Here is a 19,384-nt window from a genome sequence, read left to right on the forward strand (position 1 = left end):
CTCACACACACCTGCTCTCACACACGCATGCTCTCACATGCTCACACTCACACATGCATGCTCTCACACGCTCACACTCACATATGCATGCTCACACACATGCATGCTCTCACACGCTCACACTCACACACATGCATGCTCACACTCACACATGCATTATCTCACACACACATGCGCTCACACGTGTGCTCTCACACACACGTGTGCTCTCACACCCGCACACTCACACATACATGCTCCCACACACATGCTCTCACACACACTCACATACACACACTCACACATGCATGATCTCACACACACACATTCTCTCACAATGCTCACACACGCTCCAACACACTCATGCATGCTCTCACACATGTTCACACACACATGATCTCACACTCATGCTCTCTCATACACCCACACCCATGCTAACGCATGCATGATCTCACACACATGGTCACACACACATGCTCTCACACACGCTCACACACGCATGATCTCACACAAACTCACAGTCACATGCATGGTCACACACACATGATCTCACACACACATGCTTGCACATGCATGCGCACATGCACTCACACACACACGATTCTGCCAGGATGTGCTCCACCCGGATGGGGGACATCTTGTAAAATCAAAGCATCTCAAATATATCAGGGGCCAAATACATGCTAACACAACGTTATTTTTGGAGCGTTCCCTAAGGAAACCGGGTGAAGGACAGTACACACACATGCTGAGACCCCCATCCACAGACCATGCCCATTCACAAAGGGACAGGCTGTATTCACGTTTACCCCTTGAACGTGGCCGGATGCTGGGTGGAGAGTAGGTACTCTATAAAGTCTATTTGCCAAAAGAATCAGTATGCCAGATTTCTGAAACGGTAAATGAGCTTCAGTCCTACAAGAATTCCCTTGCCTTTGGATGGGAGGGACCTTCGTATCCAGTTTAAAACCAACAACGCGAGGATTCACGCTGATAACAGTAAAACAAATGTCTCTCCATCGGACAATTTGGTCAAAGGACTTAGGGTTGGAAGCTCTTTGTCCTAGATCTGGCTTGTTCAGAAGCTGCTGAGTAATTTCATAATCTGCTTCACGGCCTCTTCTGCTTCCTAAGAGGCTGGCCCCTCTTACCACAGGTGTTACCCACATGTTTGAGGTTAATAAAGGCCAAGTCAGCCAATGCCACTTGTGACAAGCTCAGAAAACACAGCTTTCCATGCAGGCGCGAACACGGGCGCCATGATGGTAAGACAGCACCCAACACAGCTGCTCCTGCCTTCAGCTGGGCCTCAACCTCCCCACTTGTAGCAACAAGGGGCTGGTCTGGACAATCTCTAAGGGCCCTAGGATCTAACTGGCCCAGCCCTCTCTGATCCCTCCAGAACATCTTGCTCCAAGCTTCCCCGGCTGAGAGGGAATGGTAAAGCCACCACCTTCTGGGCACCCAAGAGTTTAACCCATTCCTTTCTTTCTTGGGAAGAGCAAGAAATGCACAAAGCAATAAGCACAAAGCCTACTGTACTTAAGGAAAAATCAGAAGTCTTGTTTGTATAATCAGACCACTGATTTATCAGTAAGTCACAGAAAGCACGCTTTGATAGGATTCCACCTAACAGCGATGCAGTGGTGGACGGGGGACGAGGCTGTTTTCTTTGGGTGCATCCGGACAAGAACTTTAAATATGGGAATTCCTTTTCCCACCTCCCCATCATGTGCACAGCACTTCACAGTTTAGACCGTATTTCCACGTTCATTACTCCATCTGGTCTCATAACCAGCCTGTGAAGAAGGCAGGGTGGACGGATCAGTCCCATTTTGCAGATGAGGAAACAGAGGCTCAGGATGGTGGAGCCACATGCCCCAAATCACCCAGAAATTCCATCAAGAAACAGAAGGAGACCTGGAGCCTTCTGCTTCCTGCTCCATGGCTCCGGCCACCTGCAGCCCGTGCAGCTGTCCCAGGCCAACTCAGGCGGAGCGGAGGTGGGCGGTCCCCTTGGAGAGGGAAACCAGGGGCTGAGAGACCCCCTCACTGTTCGACCTGTCCAGCCCCTACTCACTGATGCAACAAAACTCTCTGACTGAAGGCTGGCTATTCACTCTCTCCTCAGAAATTCCTAAAACACAGGAATGAATGACTAACTCTGGTTGGTTCTGTTTTCCAAAATTCCAGCTGGGTTGGGTTGGGGTCCAGGAAGCCTTTGTACCTCGGGATCTCGGCTGGCGTCAGTCCGGCTGCCTCCCTCAAAGTGGCATAACCGAAGCCCCAGAAACCGGCCGTCGGTGATGACTCCCACCCCAAGCCCACTGACGTGTGTGAGCCTCAGCTTTAGAGCACACAGAGGCGTCCTGACTCAGAGGTGCCCTCCGCAGTCTTCGATGCAGAGGCTCCTGAGAGCCTGCTAGTGAATCTGCCCTTACTATCCAGACAGCCCCTGGTGCCTCCCCATCCCCAACCAGAACACAGCAAAAGGAAGCATCCAGAAGCAAAGGGGTGCAAGAGGCATGCAGGGAACACGGCAGCAGAGGAAATCCAACTGTACCATGCTGTTTGTAGATAGGGGGTTTCCTATAGATGTTATCTTTTACGCCAGTGTCTGGGAAAGAAGAGAGAGAAGAGGAGAAGGGCAGGGTGAGCGAGCACACTGGTTTCCACCCCTCTGCTTCTCCAAAGCAGGCGTCAGGCACCAGATTCCAACTGGCCAGAAAGGCTCACAAGCGACTGACGCCCGGGGCCCACACCTCAGACCAAGCGTCGCCCAGCCCGAAGCCAGAACCTAGTTCAAGGGGCGCGGGGAGGGAGGCAGCTAGAGTGGGCAGCTGGCCAGACAGCGCCTTCTCTCCAGCACATTCCCGGGAGAGCAAAAATGTCTCCCCGGTGTTTGTGTGGCTTTGGGGGAAACTCCAACGCACGCCAGCAGGCGGATGTGCAAACCCTTAGAATTGGGGGGGCCGAGAGGCTTGGGAATCATAGCAATCCCATGCAATCAGACACTCTGCGTGGCAAGCCCAATCACGCATCCTGGGTGCCTACCTGGGACGTGGAAGTGGCGAGGCGCCTGCTGGTAGGTGCAGGGGGGAGGCTTGCTGTCTGAGAGCACTGAGAGGCTGGGGGTGCTCCGGCCACTTTCACTGCCTCCAGACGGAAGAGCAAAGACAGGTAGAAGGGAGGAAGGGGAAGGCAAAGGACAGTATGTCAAGTAGGAATGCTGGTTCCCAGTGAACCCATCTCCCCTGGCTGGTGGAGCCCCGCAACACTCTGCCCAGGGGAGGGTGCCCTCCACCGACACTTCCAGACTGTGCCCCACAGCTTGTTAATCCAACCTCGAGTGGACCCCTTCCAGTGGCCCCATTTGCAAGGAGCAGTGGCCCCAAGGGCAAAGAACTTGCGGGTTGCTAGTTCATGGGGATGTCGGCTTGGCTCAGCTGACCCCCACTCTCCTCGGGGTGCACAGTTGGTCTGCCGTTCAGCATCGGCTGGGGCTTGAATCCAGCAAATCGCAAATTCACCAAAACTAAAGCCTCCCTCCCTCAGTATCCTTGTGTAAAAAGATGCCGCTTTCTCGGAGAATCCACAAATCATTCAGAATAGGATTACAAAATCGGTTCCTAAATGCCGCTGAGTAACATTTTATCAGCTATAGGAGGATAAGAGCAAGTTGATATTAATTAGCTGCCATGTTCCTAAATAAAGCTACTTTTGGCAAATTAAATGAAAGGAGTTCTCCAATTCTGGCTCCAATTTCATATCCCACCTGGATTTATAATTTCTGTGTTCTGAACAAGGTTGGATTATCAAGTCACAAATTCAGACAGTCGTAGTTTCCCCGGTGACCCCCTCGTCCCCCCTCTCCACCCTACACGTACCTATTTAAGGAATGACATGATAGAATGCAATGGGCGTTGAACACTTTGGATGATGAGGTTTACGGCTCAGTTTAGCAAGACACACCTAAGGCATTTCCTCATTTCCTCTCCCATTAGCCTCAGGAAACCCTCTGCCACCTTGGATCATGGCCTGGCGAAGGGAGGGGCCCTCCAGACTTGGAAGGAGCCCCTGTGAGGTGCAGCTGTTCAAAGTGGCAGGGCCCTGAGGTGACCCGGCAAAGAAGCGCCCTCCCATGGGGTAGACGTGGACGGGAGGGTGCAGCAGGCGTGGGCTCCGAGCACGCTGTTGCCTGGGTCGGGTGCACCGGGAACCCGGGAGGGCTCATAGGGGCAGAGGTGGGCACTCAGCCTGAGCAGGCCCCTGCCCCATGGCCCAAACCGGGCTGAGACCACAAAGGGGGCTGCTGACCACAGCTCAGAGCATCCATCCCCCTGCGCCTGGGTGCCAATTTCGCCCGTTGGTGCTGATGGAACTTGGGGCCCATGACTGCCCCCCATCACCACGTGAACCCTGCCTTCCCCTGAGCCACACCCCCCTTGCAGCACGGACTCTTCCAGAGCCCCACACCAGTCCAGGCTCCTTCCTGCTGCTCCCTGGGGCACGAGCCTTCAAGCCATTGCTGAGTCCCCCGGGGGAAACCACCGCCGTGTGCACATAAAGGAAACTCCCGATTGCCGATCGGTTCTACCAACGGTGGCTTGTGAGGGGGTACACCCCAAGGACAGAGAAACACGGCAGAAGTTTAAACAGTCTCCTTGCCCAGGCTCGGGAACCGCCGAGGACGGCCCACGCTGGGGGTCGTCGCTAAGTCTGCTTTGCTCCGGGCACAGCCTGGCGCATCCGGGAGGTTTCAAACAGCTCACTCCCTTCTGCCTAGACGCCCTCGTGCGCCCAGCTCCCGCCCAGGTGGCTGCAGATGATGGGACACGTGGCAGGGCTCCTGTCCCCCCAGGCCCCAAGCCTCAGGGCAGTGTGTTCCTACAGCACAAGCAACAGCCTGTGTGTGTGTGCTGATCTATCTGGGGAGCACCCACAGTGCTCAGCAGGTCCTCACGGGGCCCGAGACCCTGGGGCAGCTGGGGTCACAGACCCAGAAGCAGTGGCCCATGACGCCCATCCACACCTACCATCCAGGGGTACAGAGATCACCAAACTCTGCCCCCTGGTCCCAGGCTGAGACGTCTCTGCTGGCATCGCCTCCTCCCAGCCTCCCTTCCCCTCCCCACCCCCGCTAGAATCCCCTTTGCAATCCTCCCCACTTGTCATGGCCCTTCCTGGGTCAAGGCCCCAGTGCAAAGCCTCCCTGGGGGACCCAGGCCACCATTGACCATTCTCCTGTCTGGACTCACTGGGTCACCTCATTTTCATAAGACAGTGCTAATATCACTCACCCCCCGCCCCCGCCGAGGGTCCCTTGTAGTGCTTTGCCCACAGAAGCTCACAGAAATGCCCACAGCAGCCCCGTAGGACTCGTAACTCCCTGGCCGCCTTCTGCAGGAGGGACGGGGCTGGGAGGGCCCGGGGCCAGGGTCCCGGTGAGGCCCAGCTCCAGCTGGCTCACCATGCCACCCCCGAGCCTGCAGTCACTGCCCCGGGGGCCGGCTTCCTCCCTGGGCATCAGCAGTAAAACCCCAAACCACCGATGTCACCACGGATGCGGGAAAACGAGAGGAGGCCCCGGCCTGACTTTGAGAAGAAGCCCCTGCGGACCAGGCTCTCGTGGCCTCTGGAGGCAGTTCGGGAAGGAGGTCGGATTCTGTCCTCTACTGGTGGTGGTCGGGGAGAGGCTGCTTCTTCCTAAATTTGAAGCAAGCGGTCTGCTCTGGAGCGCGCTGCAGCCAGTCTCCCCGCGGGGTAACCGCTCCTGTTGCCGCGGGGCATCATGCGTCGCTGCCTTGGTGTTGGCTAAAGGCCGCCCTTCAGATTTCACGTCCCCTCCCCCGTCCATGGACCCCATCCGGGACATCACGTGACACGTCTTCCCGTCTCCCCAGGCGGCTCTGGGCTGCGACAGCTTCTCAGACTTCCCTGATTTGCCATGATTTTCGTGAGGAGTCCTGGGCAGGTGTTCTGCATGGCGTCCCTCCGTGAGGACTGGTCTGATTATTTCTCGTGATCAGACGGGGATTGCAGGTTCTCAGGAGGAAGACCCTGGGGGCGCAGTGCCCTCCCATCCCAGCAGGTCAAGGGACCTGCCATCAACGTGACCAGTCACTGGGATGGTGACCTTGAGCCCCTGGCCAAGTGGGGTTTGCCAGGTTTCCTGAGCAGTCTCCCTCCTGGCCCTCCAAGGCTGTGCCCTGAGCAGGCCATGCACCGTGCATGCCTGGGGAGTGGGGGGGGGGTGTGTGGGTTCCCTCCTTGAGGGTGGCACGTCCATGTAGGTCACTGGGAGCTCTCCTGCTCGGGAGATCTGTTCCTTTGCCCTCATTTATTCATTTGCTCATTTATTTTTGACAGCATGGACTTGCGGGCCCTCACCTCACTCGCTGGGTGACTGTCCAATGTCCTGTCATTCATTCTGCTCTTCGATCGTCCCAGCTTTGCCCTGGGTCGGCCCCTGTCAAGTCCTCAAGGTGGCTGGAAGCAAAGCCAGCTCCCATCTGCGTGAAAGGGCGTGTTAAGGACGATGAGCAAGACGTGCGTGGGTTCTCACATGTGCAGCGCTCCACCAACCGTCTGAGTAAGGTGCATGGCCCAGGGACTGGGGCCAGATGAAGAGGTGCCTCTGGGGCACAGTGAGTGGGTGGGAAGCGGGCCCTGACCCGAGGCTCTGCACTGGCAGCCCCTTTCCGCCCCTCCTGCCACAGGGGGGAGGAGGCTCGCTGCTCAGTAAGCTGCAGCTGCCCAGTGAAGAGGTCCCGGCAGCACCACCTCCCCTTGACCTGCTCCTTAACAAGTGAGAGGTCAGGCTTAAACCTTACGCTGCCTCAGGAGACATCCCTGGGTCTGAAATTCATACTAAAGTGCAAATGACTGCCACCAACACAGATGCGGCCTGCCGGCCTTGGTAGAGAGTGGCCTTGGGCATTGAGACATGGGGGGAGGAAGGTGTGTCTGGGATAGGGGTCCAGCAAGGAGAGAGGAGGAAAGCAAGGCGCCCCGTCAGCATCTAGCTGGGTCAGGGCAGGTGGTGGCTGGGGTGAGGGCATGCCTCTCCTTGGGGAGCCCTCCACCCACAGTGGCATTCAGAGGGTCATCACCTAGAGGAGCCAAAGGTGCTAAGGCTGCCATGAGGAGAGGCCAGGAAAGGTTTTCCCGGGGAGGGTGGGTGGACACGGGGCCATGACCAGCTGGGAGGAGGACAGGCCTTGGACACAGCTGACAAGTGAATGCCCACAGGCTGGGATGCGCTAGAGCCTGCGGCTGGATAAGAGCATCAAGCAGAGGACAGGCTCCCTCGGTGCGCTCTCGAAGGTGGACTCAGGACCCGTGATGGACGTGGCTGGTGAACAAGGGCCCGACTCAGCTCTGCCCCACGGAGCTTCGGGATCTCAGGCCAGCATCGTGTGTCTGAGCCTTGGTCTCCTCTGGGGTGAGTCCTGTGAAGAGGCTGGGCACTCCCAAGGTCACAGATGGCCCTGGAAGTTGGGGATGGGGCAGAGACATGGCGCCAGGACTCCCCTGCATCTGACCCAGAGAGGAGAGCAGGGGCTTTGTCTGATTTCTGACGAAGGGGCTTGGTGGCCAGTGCAGCCGGGAGGGTCAGGGCAGATACCGCCCCAAAAGCTGCAGGCCCCACACAGGCCCCGTGCCTGGGCCCACCTGGCAGGCCGCATGGGGACCGTGCTCCTGTCCCCAGGAGATGCCCTTGGCCAGGCTCTGAAATGGTTTCCAAATCCTATTTCAGCGGGCAGGGGCTAGAGCCTGTCTGTATGGTCTCCCCCACCATGGGGTGGAAGGAGGGGCCTAGCTGCTCCTGCCCGAGGACAACACGGCTGTCTCTCCCTGTGACCCCCCGGCCCTCCCTTACGGGGCTGAGGAGGGTGCGCTGCTCCCCCTGACCCACCTGGAGCGGGCATGCTGCAGGTCTGAGACACCGTCCCAGGGCCAGCCCTTGGCTGAGGGCGCTCGCTGGCTTTCCTCACCCTGGAGGGCTAAGAACTTGAGGGTGGAGAGTCAGAAGGGGACAGCGGAGGACAGGGTCACAGGGTCTGCTCTGGCCGCAGACCCCAGCATGGACTCATCTCGGACAAAGGGGGTCCCCGTGTGGTCCGGCCAGCTCACGGGGGCTGCCGGGACAGCAAGGCTACCGCACCAGAGACAGCAAGTACCCCGTGGCCGGGCCTTGTCTCCGGGCCACCCCTCTTCCAGAGCCCTCAGGGGGACAGCCCCACCGAAAGCAGGGCCACGGCGGGTGGCGGTTGGCGGGGGAGCTGTGTGGCCAGGGGCCTTCGGACCTGTGAGCGAAGGGAGAAGAGGCATCTCCTTGGTGACCTGCTATGACCCGTCTACTAGCCCAATTCCCCCTGGTTTGCAGGGAGCGCGCTGTCTGCCCACAGGACGCGCACGGGCCACGCGGCTGCATGTGGCAAGGCCTTGCTGGCTGCTGTCGTGCTCACGGGAGGCACCATGTCCGGCTTTGCTGCTTCTCAAGAGGGACGGCATGTCCAGAAAAGTCAGATGGTGAGCTGTGAGGACAGGTCCCGATGCTCGGGGGCTCTGCTCTCCGTTGACCCAGGGCAGACACGCCAACTAGCGACGGGGACGCACGTAAGGGAACACACAAGTTCCAGCAAGCCCCATCCGAGACCATCAGATGGGGGCACGATCCAGCTGAGCTTGGCTGGCCTGCCAGTCCCATCAGGAGGGCCAGGTCCCACTCTGTAGCTGTACAGAACGGGGGGCTCAATGCCCCTCTGGGGGATCAGTAAGAACATCACCGCTGCTTCCTCTAACACCTGGAGCACCCTTCTACGGTGTCTCGGGCCGCTGGGCTGTGTCCCAAAGTGCCGGACATTGTTTCTTACAGTTCTGGAGGCTGCAAGTCCCAGACCGAAGCGTGGCAGGGCTTGGTTTCGGTGGGAGCCCTGCTCCTGGCTGGCAGACGGCCACCCTGTCCTCACATGACTGTGAGGCCCTTCCTCTGAGCACACGCAGAGAGCGAGGGCTCTTCCAGTGTCTTTTCCTCTTCTCGTAAGGCCACCGATCTTATGGATCAGGATCTCATCTTAGTGACTTCATGCGACCCTGATGGCTTCCTGAAGACCCCATCTCCAAATGCAGTCACATGGGCGGTTAGGGCCTTCACATATGGACCTCGGGGACACAATCAGTCCGTAACACGCGGGAAACGAGCTTGGCCATTTTCCTGGTGTGACTGGCATTTGTTGTCTGTGTAGGGATGTGATGGTGGGGGGGGTCTGCGCCCTGGGAGGAGGCAGGAACTAGAGCCCCCGCAGGGTGTGCGTCCGGCCCCAGCCACCATGAGCCCCGAGGCCACGGACAAATCACAGCCCCCTCTGCTTTGGCCCCTGATAATGGCTGCGAGCGGTCCCCGTGCCCCCGCGGAGCTGACGTGGGACATCCACAGGGGTCATGGGGGAAAGGCTCTGGGAACGAGGCCCCAGGCTGGGCGCGGGGGAGATCCTAGCCTCCTGCCCCTGCGGCTCTCACTCGGCTCCTCACTCCTCACTCCTTCCCAGTGCAAGCTGCCTACGTCCTCATCCCAGGAACATTGACACACCGACAGAAACGGGGCTGGACCCACGAGACACACAGCAGGGAGCACGGGCGGAGACACGGGGCTCGGGGAAGCCATGCGGCGCACACAGGACAGCAAGACACAGACGCGTGGCCGGACGCCCTGCGAGCGCCCGCGGCCCGCGGCCCTGCGCACCTTACCTCGGAAGTAGGGGACGTAATGATGTCTGAACACGGATGTAGGGCTTGGGTGTTGGGACAGGGACAGGCAGCTACTAGTACCAACACTCACAGTACCAGCTGCAGGCAACAGAAAGCAAGTCAGAGTCCGCCCCGGGCCCGCGACCCGCAAGGCCACAGCATGGTCCTAGGCCCCGCTCCGCCAGGGACATTCGCGCTTCCTCTCCCAAGAAGGCACACCCTTGTGAGGCCCCTGACGGGAGTCACCAGATGCGCTTTGGACTCTGAGTGAGGAAGCCCGGCCCGCTGAGGGTCGGGGGGCAGCCCCGGGCTCCAGAGCCCTGCCTGTCCCTCCACTGGGGGCTCCTTGGCTTCAAAGGCAGGTGGACAGCTGCTGGCTGGACCCGGGCGAGCGTGCACCTGATGGGCACCCGGCCGCGTCCCGCTGCGATATGCGTCTGGGCTCTCTGAGGTGAGCACCTGGCCAGGCACTGCCAACAGGCCCGGGTGACCCAAAATACGGTGCTCGGGGGTCGGGAGAGGGGCCTTCGGAGAGGGCGCCTGGGGAGCCTGACTGCCCTTCACCCCTCACTCGCCTGCTCACCTGCTCGCTCATCAGTCACTCATTCATTCGCTCGCTCACACACTCGTTCACTCACATACTCGCTCGCTTGCTCACTCATTCACTTGCTCGCTCACACACTCGTTCACTCACATACTCACTCGCTTGCTCACTCATTCACTCGCTCGCTCACACACTCGTTCACTCACATACTCACTCGCTTGCTCACTCATTCACTCGCTCGCTTGCTCACCCAGTCACTCCCTCACACACTCGCTCACTCACTCATTCACTCACATACTCATTCGCTCACTCACACCCTCGCTCATTCACTCACACACTCACTCATTCACTCAGTCGATTGCTCATTCATTCACTCGCTTGCTCGCTCACTGGCTCATTCACTCATTCATTCGCTCACTCACACACTTGCTCACTCACACATTCATTCACACACTCACTCACACACTCACTCGTTTACTCAGTGACTCCCTCACACACTAACTTGCTCACTTATTCACTCACGCTCGCTCACCCACTCGCTTGCTCACTCACACACTCATTCACTCACACATTGATTCACTCACTCACACCCTTGCTTACTCACTCATTTACTTGCTCACTCACTCATTCACTCACACATTCATTCATTCACTCATTCACTCACTAATTCACACACTCGCTCACTTATTCATTCACTCACTCACTGGCTCACTCATTCACTCACTCACACACTCGCTCACTCACTCATTCACTCACTTGCTCACTCATTCATTCACTTACACACTTGCTCACTCACTTGCTTGCTCACTCAGTCACTCCCTCACACACTCACTTGCTCACTCACTCATTCACTCACTCACACACTCGCTCATTCACTCACATTAATTCACTCACTTGCTCGCTCACTGGCTCATTCACTCACTCATACACTTGCTCACTCACACACTCATTCATTTACACTCACTCACATACTCACTCGCTTACTCAGTCACTCCCTCACACACTAACTCGCTCACTCACTCATTCATTCACACACTCGCTTGCCCACTCACACACTCATTCATTCACTCATACATTGATTCACTCACTCACACTCTTGCTTACTCATTTACTTGCTCACTCACTCATTCACTTGCTCATTCACTTGCTCACTCACTCATTCACTCACACATTCATTCATTCACTCACTCATTCACTCACTCGCTCACTCACTCATTAATTCACACACTCGCTCACTTATTCATTCAGTCACACACTCACTGGCTCACTCATTCATTCACTCACACACTCACTGGTTCACTCACTCACTGATTCATCTACTTTCCACTTATTGAGCAGGATGTTCCAAGAACATTGCAGGTAGTCAATGAAAATAACTTTGCAAATGAATGAGTTGATTTTTCCACAAAGGCTGCGAAAATTAGAGCTGTAGCCCATGGATGTGGAAATGGAGTCATGCAGCAGCTGGCCAAGGAGGAAGCAGCTTGGAAAAATCCCTCACAAAGGCAGTGTGTGCATGGAGTGTCCCTGGGGCTTTGACACACCGAGGGTAACGATGAGTTTTCGAAGCTAAGGGTGAGCAATACAGAGCTGGGTGCCAGGCAGGAAAGGAGGTGGGCTGGGGGTAGAGAGCACCCTGTCCCAGGTGTCTCCCTGCCAGGAGGGCGCAATAAGCCCTCACCAATGTTCCCGCAGGGATGGCTGGCTGTCTTCAGGGCCACCATCCTAGCTACAGGTGAAGAGGGTCAATTGATATTCTCACTACTTTTTGGCCACTGACGCTGCCTTCATAGCTCAACCCCCCCAGACCCACATGAGCCTGGGACTCACGGACCTCTGGTCTCCCACATTTACGCTCCTTTAGCTTCCTGACATCTCCTGCGACCGAAACATGTCTAAGTGCTCGGTGCTGCTCGTGTGTTTCACCGGACGGCTCCTCTAACCAGCAGGGTGACCAGCTGCCTCCGCAGCGGTCCTCCCCTCCCAGACACGAGGGACCAACCTTCGTGGACACGTGACCCGGCCAGGCTCTCCCATCACCCGCTGGCCATCCCGCACCCGGCCCGCCATTTTCCCGGTTGTGTAAAGGAAGAGACAGAGTCAGAAGAGGGAAAGCAGCGAGAGGTACAGCTTCATCCGGGCTCAAAGAAGCCACGGGGGCTAAGTACCTGGACGGCTGTGGTGCTGGGGTGACCGTGAGGTCGGGGTGTAGCGCCCGAGGCTGACTGACCCGGTGGAGCTCGGGCTGGAGGTCCGGCACTGCTTGCATGAGCGGTCATCCTGATCCCCCTGGGAGGGAAGAAGGCCTGGTGAACAGCAGAGCTGAGGCACTGCCCAGCCCCCACGCATTCACCCTCCTCCTGGCGGTTGCCCTTTGGACTGGAGAGGCTGACTCAACGTGGCCCCAGGACGAAATCCTCTGCATCTGCCAGGGCACCCGAGGAGCCAGGTAGGGGTCAGGCCTCGTGGCGACACTCCCCGTGGCCTGAGCATGGCCCCAGCACCCCCAGATCCCAGAGGGCAGAGTCTCCATCAGCCCCTCCCTATGGCTGGGCTCTGGAAGAGGGGTGGTGGAGGCACCTGGCTCCCCAACACCCCTCAGCGCCCCTCCTGCCCCATCCTCCCCAGCACCCAAGCTCCTTACAACCACGACATTTTGAGATCTTCGAGAACCGTAAGATTCTGCATTCTCCCCCCGCCTACCACCCAAGGGGGGCTCCTACGTGTGGACATAGGAAGGCACCCCTCCCAGGCCCAAAGGCCCAGTTGAGTCAGACCCACAAGCATTGGCCCACGAGACTCCATTCAAGCAGCATGAGCAACGGTCGGGAGCGGTCAGAGCAGGCGGCAGGTGGCATGAGATGGCATGACACCATGGCGCGGGGGAAGGGCAGGCAGTTGGGCCCGCCACGGCAGGGCACGCTGGCCGGAGTCCTGGGATGGCGCAGCCCAGCAGCCCGCTGTGGGGGGGACGCTCCTGCTTTGCCCCTGAGTCCAGCACGGGGGTAAGCACAGGAGAGGGGAGAGTCTGGGTTTGGAGCTCACAGCTCTCATGCTTTCTGAGCCGACCTTCTGCCTCCGAAGGCTTGTCCTTCGGCAGAACCCACTGAACCACTGTCCCTAACGCCTGCCCACGCCCCCACCTCCACGCTTGGCTCAGGCCGGTCCCCGGGCTGGGATCACACCCACCAGCTGTCACCTGGCTTCGTCCTGAGCCCACCTGGCCCGTCCCACCCACGGCGATGGGTGTTCTCTCCCTGGGGTGGCGGCTTCTCTGGGCATCCTCCACACAGCCCCACTGGCTAGTTTCTACCCCACGGGCATCCCTTCTCCTCGCTTAGCCTGTCCGAGGGCCTGGCCGGCCATCCTGTGGTTTTCGAAGCTCGGCACTGATGGCCACTTGCCCAGTCTGGTGGGCGCATTCCTGGATCTGAGGGTTCAATGCCCATGCAGACGGGAGTCTGGTGGGCACCTGTCCATACCACTGAGTGGCTCTGGGAAACAGAAAGACAGAGCTGCGGATATAAATGCTATTTGATAGAAAAATGCTCTTGGAATACCCGTCTGCAAGGATCTGGGTGCTCCATATGTCCTACTCAGAGCAGCGTGAGGTGGGCCCAGGCTAACCCAGGCTCCTGGGAGTTTTCTCTACAGGAAGCCATGAGCCAGACCTCAAGAGAGCCATGTCCCATGTGTCTGCCACTGCAGGGCCGACAGGTGCACCACAGAAGCATGAAGATGAGATGTGATTATAAAAATAACCAACACCAAGGACGGCATTTCAGGCCACCGAGGACCATGGCCCCATGACCCCGATGGTCAGGAGCCGCAGAGGCCCTTCTGGGGGTGCCGTGGGCGGTTATGTTTATAACCCGGGTGGCAGCACCATGAGCGAGAGGGGGCGTTGGCTGGGGGACAGGCGGTTACCTCTGTCGGCGTCGGCGAGAGTACCTGTGGGGACTGTGGATACAACACACAGAGTGGCCTGTTAGGTCGCTGGGAGTGGGGGGGCAGAACCAGCAAAGGGCACAGACACGTCCTCATGCCCAGACCCTCCTCCAAACGGGAAAGGAACCCCACCACGAGACATGACGCAAGATTCCAGAACCTTCTTTTTGGAGAAATACAGTCAATGGCACCCTGAGAAAGGGGTCCCCAGGACACTTCTTTGGGCCAACCCTGGAGTGCGCCTCCACAACGGCCCACCCTGACACCCACTGCTCCCTCGTGAGGACATATTTTCCAAAAGGAAGACCATCAGTTTGGGGTGGGAGATGACAACATCCTTTGAGCCCGGCAGCCTTGGTTTTCCCCAGAGAGGAGAGACAAGCGGCCCAGAGAAAGGAGGGCAGTTCAGGGCCTCGGGGTTTGGGGATTCCCCCTCTCTGCAGAATGGAAAAGGAAAGTGTCCCCCAATCCTCCCATTTCATGGAAGGGGAGACTGAGGCTCAGAGAGGTGAAGGTAGGTCCCCGAGCGTCCAGCGTGCTGTTCTTTTCCCCTCTGGACTCCTGCTCTGGTGGTCAGGTCAGGCTCTGGTTGCCGGAGGGCTGCCATTCCAGAGAAGCGGGCAGAGCCGTCCAGCCCTGAGGCCAGCGTCTGCTCAACTCAGTGCCCCGACCCTCCTTCTGGGGCTTCCCTGTCCCCACCCCATCATTTGCCCACAGAAGCATCCCCACGGAGACCACCACCACGCAGGCTCCCAGCCAGGGTGTGGCATGGCCTGGAGAGGGGAGAGCCCTGGGGCGCTGAGATGGGGGAGCAAGGGGACTCTGACACCCCCGGGGGGATGGCGGAAGCCAGCGTGGAGGCCACGGTGACCGGGGCTGGCTACCCCGGCCCAAGTCCCACCTCTGCCTCAGTGAGCTGCACGGCTCTGGGCCAGCATGTCTGTCCCCTGAGCCTTGTGACCTCATCTGCATCCTGGACACTCACTCCCGTGGCATGGGGCCACGGGACATGGATACCCAGGAAAGCCCAGTGTCCGTGCAGAGTGAGTAGGTCAGAGGGGTGGGCGGCGACCCGGGTGGTGGTGACATGGCTCAGCCACAGCAGCGTGACCCGCCAGGGGACAGAGGGAGGCACCCATGGTTCACAGCATGCGACTGGAGGGGTGCGGCGTGAGACTGTGTGGCTCAGACTCTGCATTTGCCCCGCACTGCTGTGCTCTGCTCGTGTGTTTGCCAACACTCCCGGACCCGTGGGAGCAGGACTGAGGGTGATGATGCCCCGCACCCACGTGCCCACCTGGCCCTCCCCGGCCCAGGGCTCCATGGCATTCTCAGCAACCCTACGCACGGCTGAGGCCCGCATGAGCCAGTCTGCACAGGAAACCTCAGGCTCCAACCAGGGAAGGTGGGGTGGCACAGGGCTGCTAAGGGGGTGGGGAACTTGAACCCAGGCCTCCAGATCTGGCTCCCGTTCTTAGAGGAAGCATGAGGGGCAGCTAAGGAAACAGCCAGCAGGTGGTCTTTGGGGCAGAAAGGCCTGGATTTATCTCGGCTCTGCCGCTCACCGTTTGGGGGAGCCTGACCAAGTCAATGGACCTCTCCGACCCTCTTTAGCTCTGTCCACCAGAGCTCAGACCAGATGCTGGGTGATAAATCCCCACACACAGCTCGGGTACATGGTAGGTGGGGGCCGGTCGGGACCCCTCCCTGTCCCGCATCTGAATGGGGCACGTCGCCCACATCCTCAGGGTCCCGGGTGTCCCCTGCGGCAGAAGTCAGCCAGGAGGGGCGCTTGCTGGCTGCTGAGCAAGCGAAGGGGGGTCCTTGTCACCCTCCCACCCTGCCTTGTGTTCAGCAGCGGCGCCCAGCCTCTGTGACTGCACCAGCCCATGGAGCGTGGCGCCCCCGAGCCTCATCCCCTCCCAGAGAAGCGGACAGAAGGCTCAGGGAGATGTGTGAAGGTCCTGGGTTCTCCTGCCCCGGGGCTCACCCATGCCAGGCCGCCCACACGTGGATGGTATACACGCTCAGGCCACCAGCTGGCAAATCGCTCTTCCTACCTATCCTGGGCACCCATGGCCACACTCGAGTCTCAACACCACCAAAGGGCAGGGAAAATCAACAGCGGACTCCATGTGAGATGGAGAGGAGCCATGAGAACCAAGTCACTGGGGAAGGACACGCCCGAGGGACACCAGGGAATCCACTGTGTGTGGTCCAAACAGGTGGTCAAACCAGCGCAGGGGGTTCATGAGACGGGGGGCGGGGGCAGGCCAGCTGCTGAGGGCGGCAGATTGCCTCCACACCAGCATATTTCCTAATTCCTCCCCCAGCGAAGGAGACCCTCCACGAGGGTGGGGGCAGAGCCCCTGGGGACTCTTGAAAGGGGATGCACACAGGCCATCGGAGGGGATCACAGGAGGCCGGGGGTCAGAGGGGGTGGAAGCGGACGCGGCCCTTGCCGTGGGCACACCACCCACCGCGGGGGCCGTACCTCGTGGCAGCTCTGCCTGCCCGCCGCCGAGTGGCTGATGTACGGCGAGTAGGAGATCATGTCGGGGCGGTCGATGTTGTAGATGGCCTTGCTTTTAGGAAGAGCAGCCAAGTCCCTGTAGTCGAGAATCTCATCGCCCAGCTTCGCCTGAGAGACAGAGAGCGGAGGGCACTGTAGCTCCACAGCCCAGAGGGCAGCAGGTGCTCTGGCGGCCGTGGGGACAGCGGGGCCCAGCCCAGGACCCAGGCTCCGTGGAATGGGGTGAAGGGGCAGAGGCACATGGCCAGGGAGTCCTCACAGTCACGTGGGCCTGGGTCCCTCGGCCCCCCCACGGAAGTCCATGGAGTCCTAAGGAAGTGTATTCTCTGAGCCTCTACTCTCCCTGCCAAGTGGGACAGATGGTTGCATAGGACAGCCCCAGGGTCAAAGAGGTAGAGCCTGTCACCTGTCTGGCACAGAGCCCAGCAGATCCCGAGACTCAGCCAAGGGCCTAAACATACCTACACACATCTCTGTGTGCACACACACAAACCCATACAAGCACGTCAACCACATATGTGTGCATAGAGGCAAAGGCACACACATTTATATGAACATGCAAATACCTGGATGCACATGCATAATGCACACCCACAAACACGCATAACATGTGTGTGTGCACGCACACACACCCATGTGTGAGCACATGCAAATGAAAACACACCCATATACAAACACACATGTGCAACAAACACATGTGCACACGCAAGACATGTGCATATGCAAACGGGTGCATGCAGGCGCTTAAAGTCACGCGCACACATACACGTGTCTGCGTGCAAACACACATGTCCGTGCACGTGCATTTAAACACACACCCAGTGGGTGCACGTATGTACACACACGTGCAAGCACTGGGCATCCACTCCTGCACACGTACGCACGTGCACAGAGGACGCGCCTACAGCAGAGCTCGTGTATACACTCACTCACGGCCACTGCCAAACACTCGCACACACACTCGCACGCCCCCCACACGCCCACACTTGCAGGCACAGCACACACTCACTCCCTCACCCAGCACACACACTCGCACACACGCTCACACCAATCCACATTCACACCCAACTCACACCCACACATGTAACAATGTACACGCACACTCCCGTGTAATAGCACATGCTTGCACACATAATCACACTCGCACAAACCGCTGCACACTCGCACACGTATTTGCACTCACACACTGGAGATACAGCAGCGAAGGGCCTGACACTGGACCGGCTGGCTGGCTGCGATAGGACTGCAGGTGGGGCCAGGACCGCACCCGGCCCGCAGCAGGTGCTCACGGGTGATGCACACGGAACCACTGCATCTGCCCACGTGAAGGCCACTGACCACCCGCTCTCCTGCATCGCCCTCCCTGCATCGCCCCACCACCCCTCCCTGCTCCAGGGGGCTGCAGAGGCCACGTGGAAGCTGAAACAGGTCCCTGAGCGGGGCAGGGCCACACCCACACAATCCTCAGGTGTCACAGCAGCAACCATCATCTGAGTCGGTCCCCGTGTTCCTGCTGTGGGTGCCAACGTTCCCCTCCATCCTGGAGCGGACACACGTGGTCACCTCTTCCCCACCATGCCCCCCTCTCAGCATTAATCTCAGCCTGGCCTTACCGGACGCCAGGCTGCCCCCACCAACTTGGCTCTACCTGAACCCCGAGGGAACCTTCTGCTCAACCCCAGTGTCCCCCAGTGGCCAGGCCAGGGCCAGCGTGGGCCCACACTCTTCTCTGTGGTGGGACTAGCTGTCCCTTTCCAGCCCAGGCGGCTCTGGTCCAGGCCCTCGGTGCTCACATCTAGGCCAGGCAAGAGCCTCCGGGGGCATTCCTGCCGCACTTCTCTGAACAGACATCGCTGACAGAGGCTGCTAGCACTGTGAGCTCTTCCCTGGGATGGCCTTGGCCTAAGCCTTTTATTATCTGCTCACCAAATACTCACGACAAGCCCATGACGGGGGGCACCCACAGTTCCCTCACTTCATAGATGCAGAAAGCAGAGCCCAGAGAGGTTACATAGCTCACCCAGAGTCACACAGCCAGGGAGGTATGGGGTGGGAAGAGGCCCGGGTCGTCGGGCTCCAGAGCCGGGCTCCCCACCATCGCCCTCCCCTGGAGCTCCAGCTCCAGCACACTGTCCTCAAGCTCAAATCCTCCGGCAGGGTCTCCGGGTGCGCGATGCAAGCCCTCACTGCAGTCCCCAAACGCAGGTTGACATTCCCGGCCCACTCCCCCTGAGGTATCTCCTCCCTGTGCCCCCAGCATGCCAGGCTCAGCCCTGGGTTCAGTAGCCCCAGCCCACCTCCCCTAGGAAGTCTTCCCTGACCACCCAACTCCAAGGCTCTCATGAGCTGGTGGGTGCTCTTGGGGTGAATGCTGCCATTTGTGATATATTTTGAGAGAGGGAACGTCTGATGTCTCAGACCTCTGACTCCTCCCTGTGGAGCCCTGGGCAGGGTTCAGAAGACCTGAGTTCAAATCCTAAGTCTGTCGTTTGTAGTCAGGATGGGCCCTGATCAGAATTTCTGAGCAGTTCCCTAGGGGCTCTTGTGCACCTGCTTATCCTAGCGGCCCACTCCTCTGCCCATACTGTCTACCACGCTGAGCTCCTTACGGCTCCCCGGCCGTCTGG

The 19,384-nt window shown here is 58.9% G+C and overlaps 1 protein-coding gene across 21 annotated transcripts in view; it reads right to left on the reverse strand.

Annotated features, from left to right (window-relative positions):
- Positions 1-19,384, reverse strand: part of ABLIM2 (actin binding LIM protein family member 2) — a 144,720-nt gene that overhangs the window by 37,098 nt on the left and 88,238 nt on the right. For 8 of the 21 annotated variants that reach the window (XM_035005364.1, XM_035005373.1, XM_035005370.1 and 5 more), the window contains 6 exons: positions 16,719-16,865; positions 14,204-14,236; positions 12,445-12,565; positions 9,733-9,831; positions 3,034-3,135; positions 2,543-2,596 (listed from right to left, as the gene is read on the reverse strand). In XM_035005364.1, coding sequence (XP_034861255.1) covers positions 2,543-2,596; positions 3,034-3,135; positions 9,733-9,831; positions 12,445-12,565; positions 14,204-14,236; positions 16,719-16,865 — 556 coding nt within the window. The remainder of the gene's footprint in view (positions 1-2,542; positions 2,597-3,033; positions 3,136-9,732; positions 9,832-12,444; positions 12,566-14,203; positions 14,237-16,718; positions 16,866-19,384) is intronic. The other 13 variants (XM_035005376.1, XM_035005372.1, XM_035005371.1 and 10 more) reach the window with 6 other exon arrangements.

The sequence above is a fragment of the Mirounga leonina genome, unplaced genomic scaffold, assembly GCF_011800145.1.
Source record: "Mirounga leonina isolate KUSES-001 unplaced genomic scaffold, KU_Mleo_1.0 Mir_129, whole genome shotgun sequence".
NCBI classification, from domain to species: domain Eukaryota; kingdom Metazoa; phylum Chordata; class Mammalia; order Carnivora; family Phocidae; genus Mirounga; species Mirounga leonina.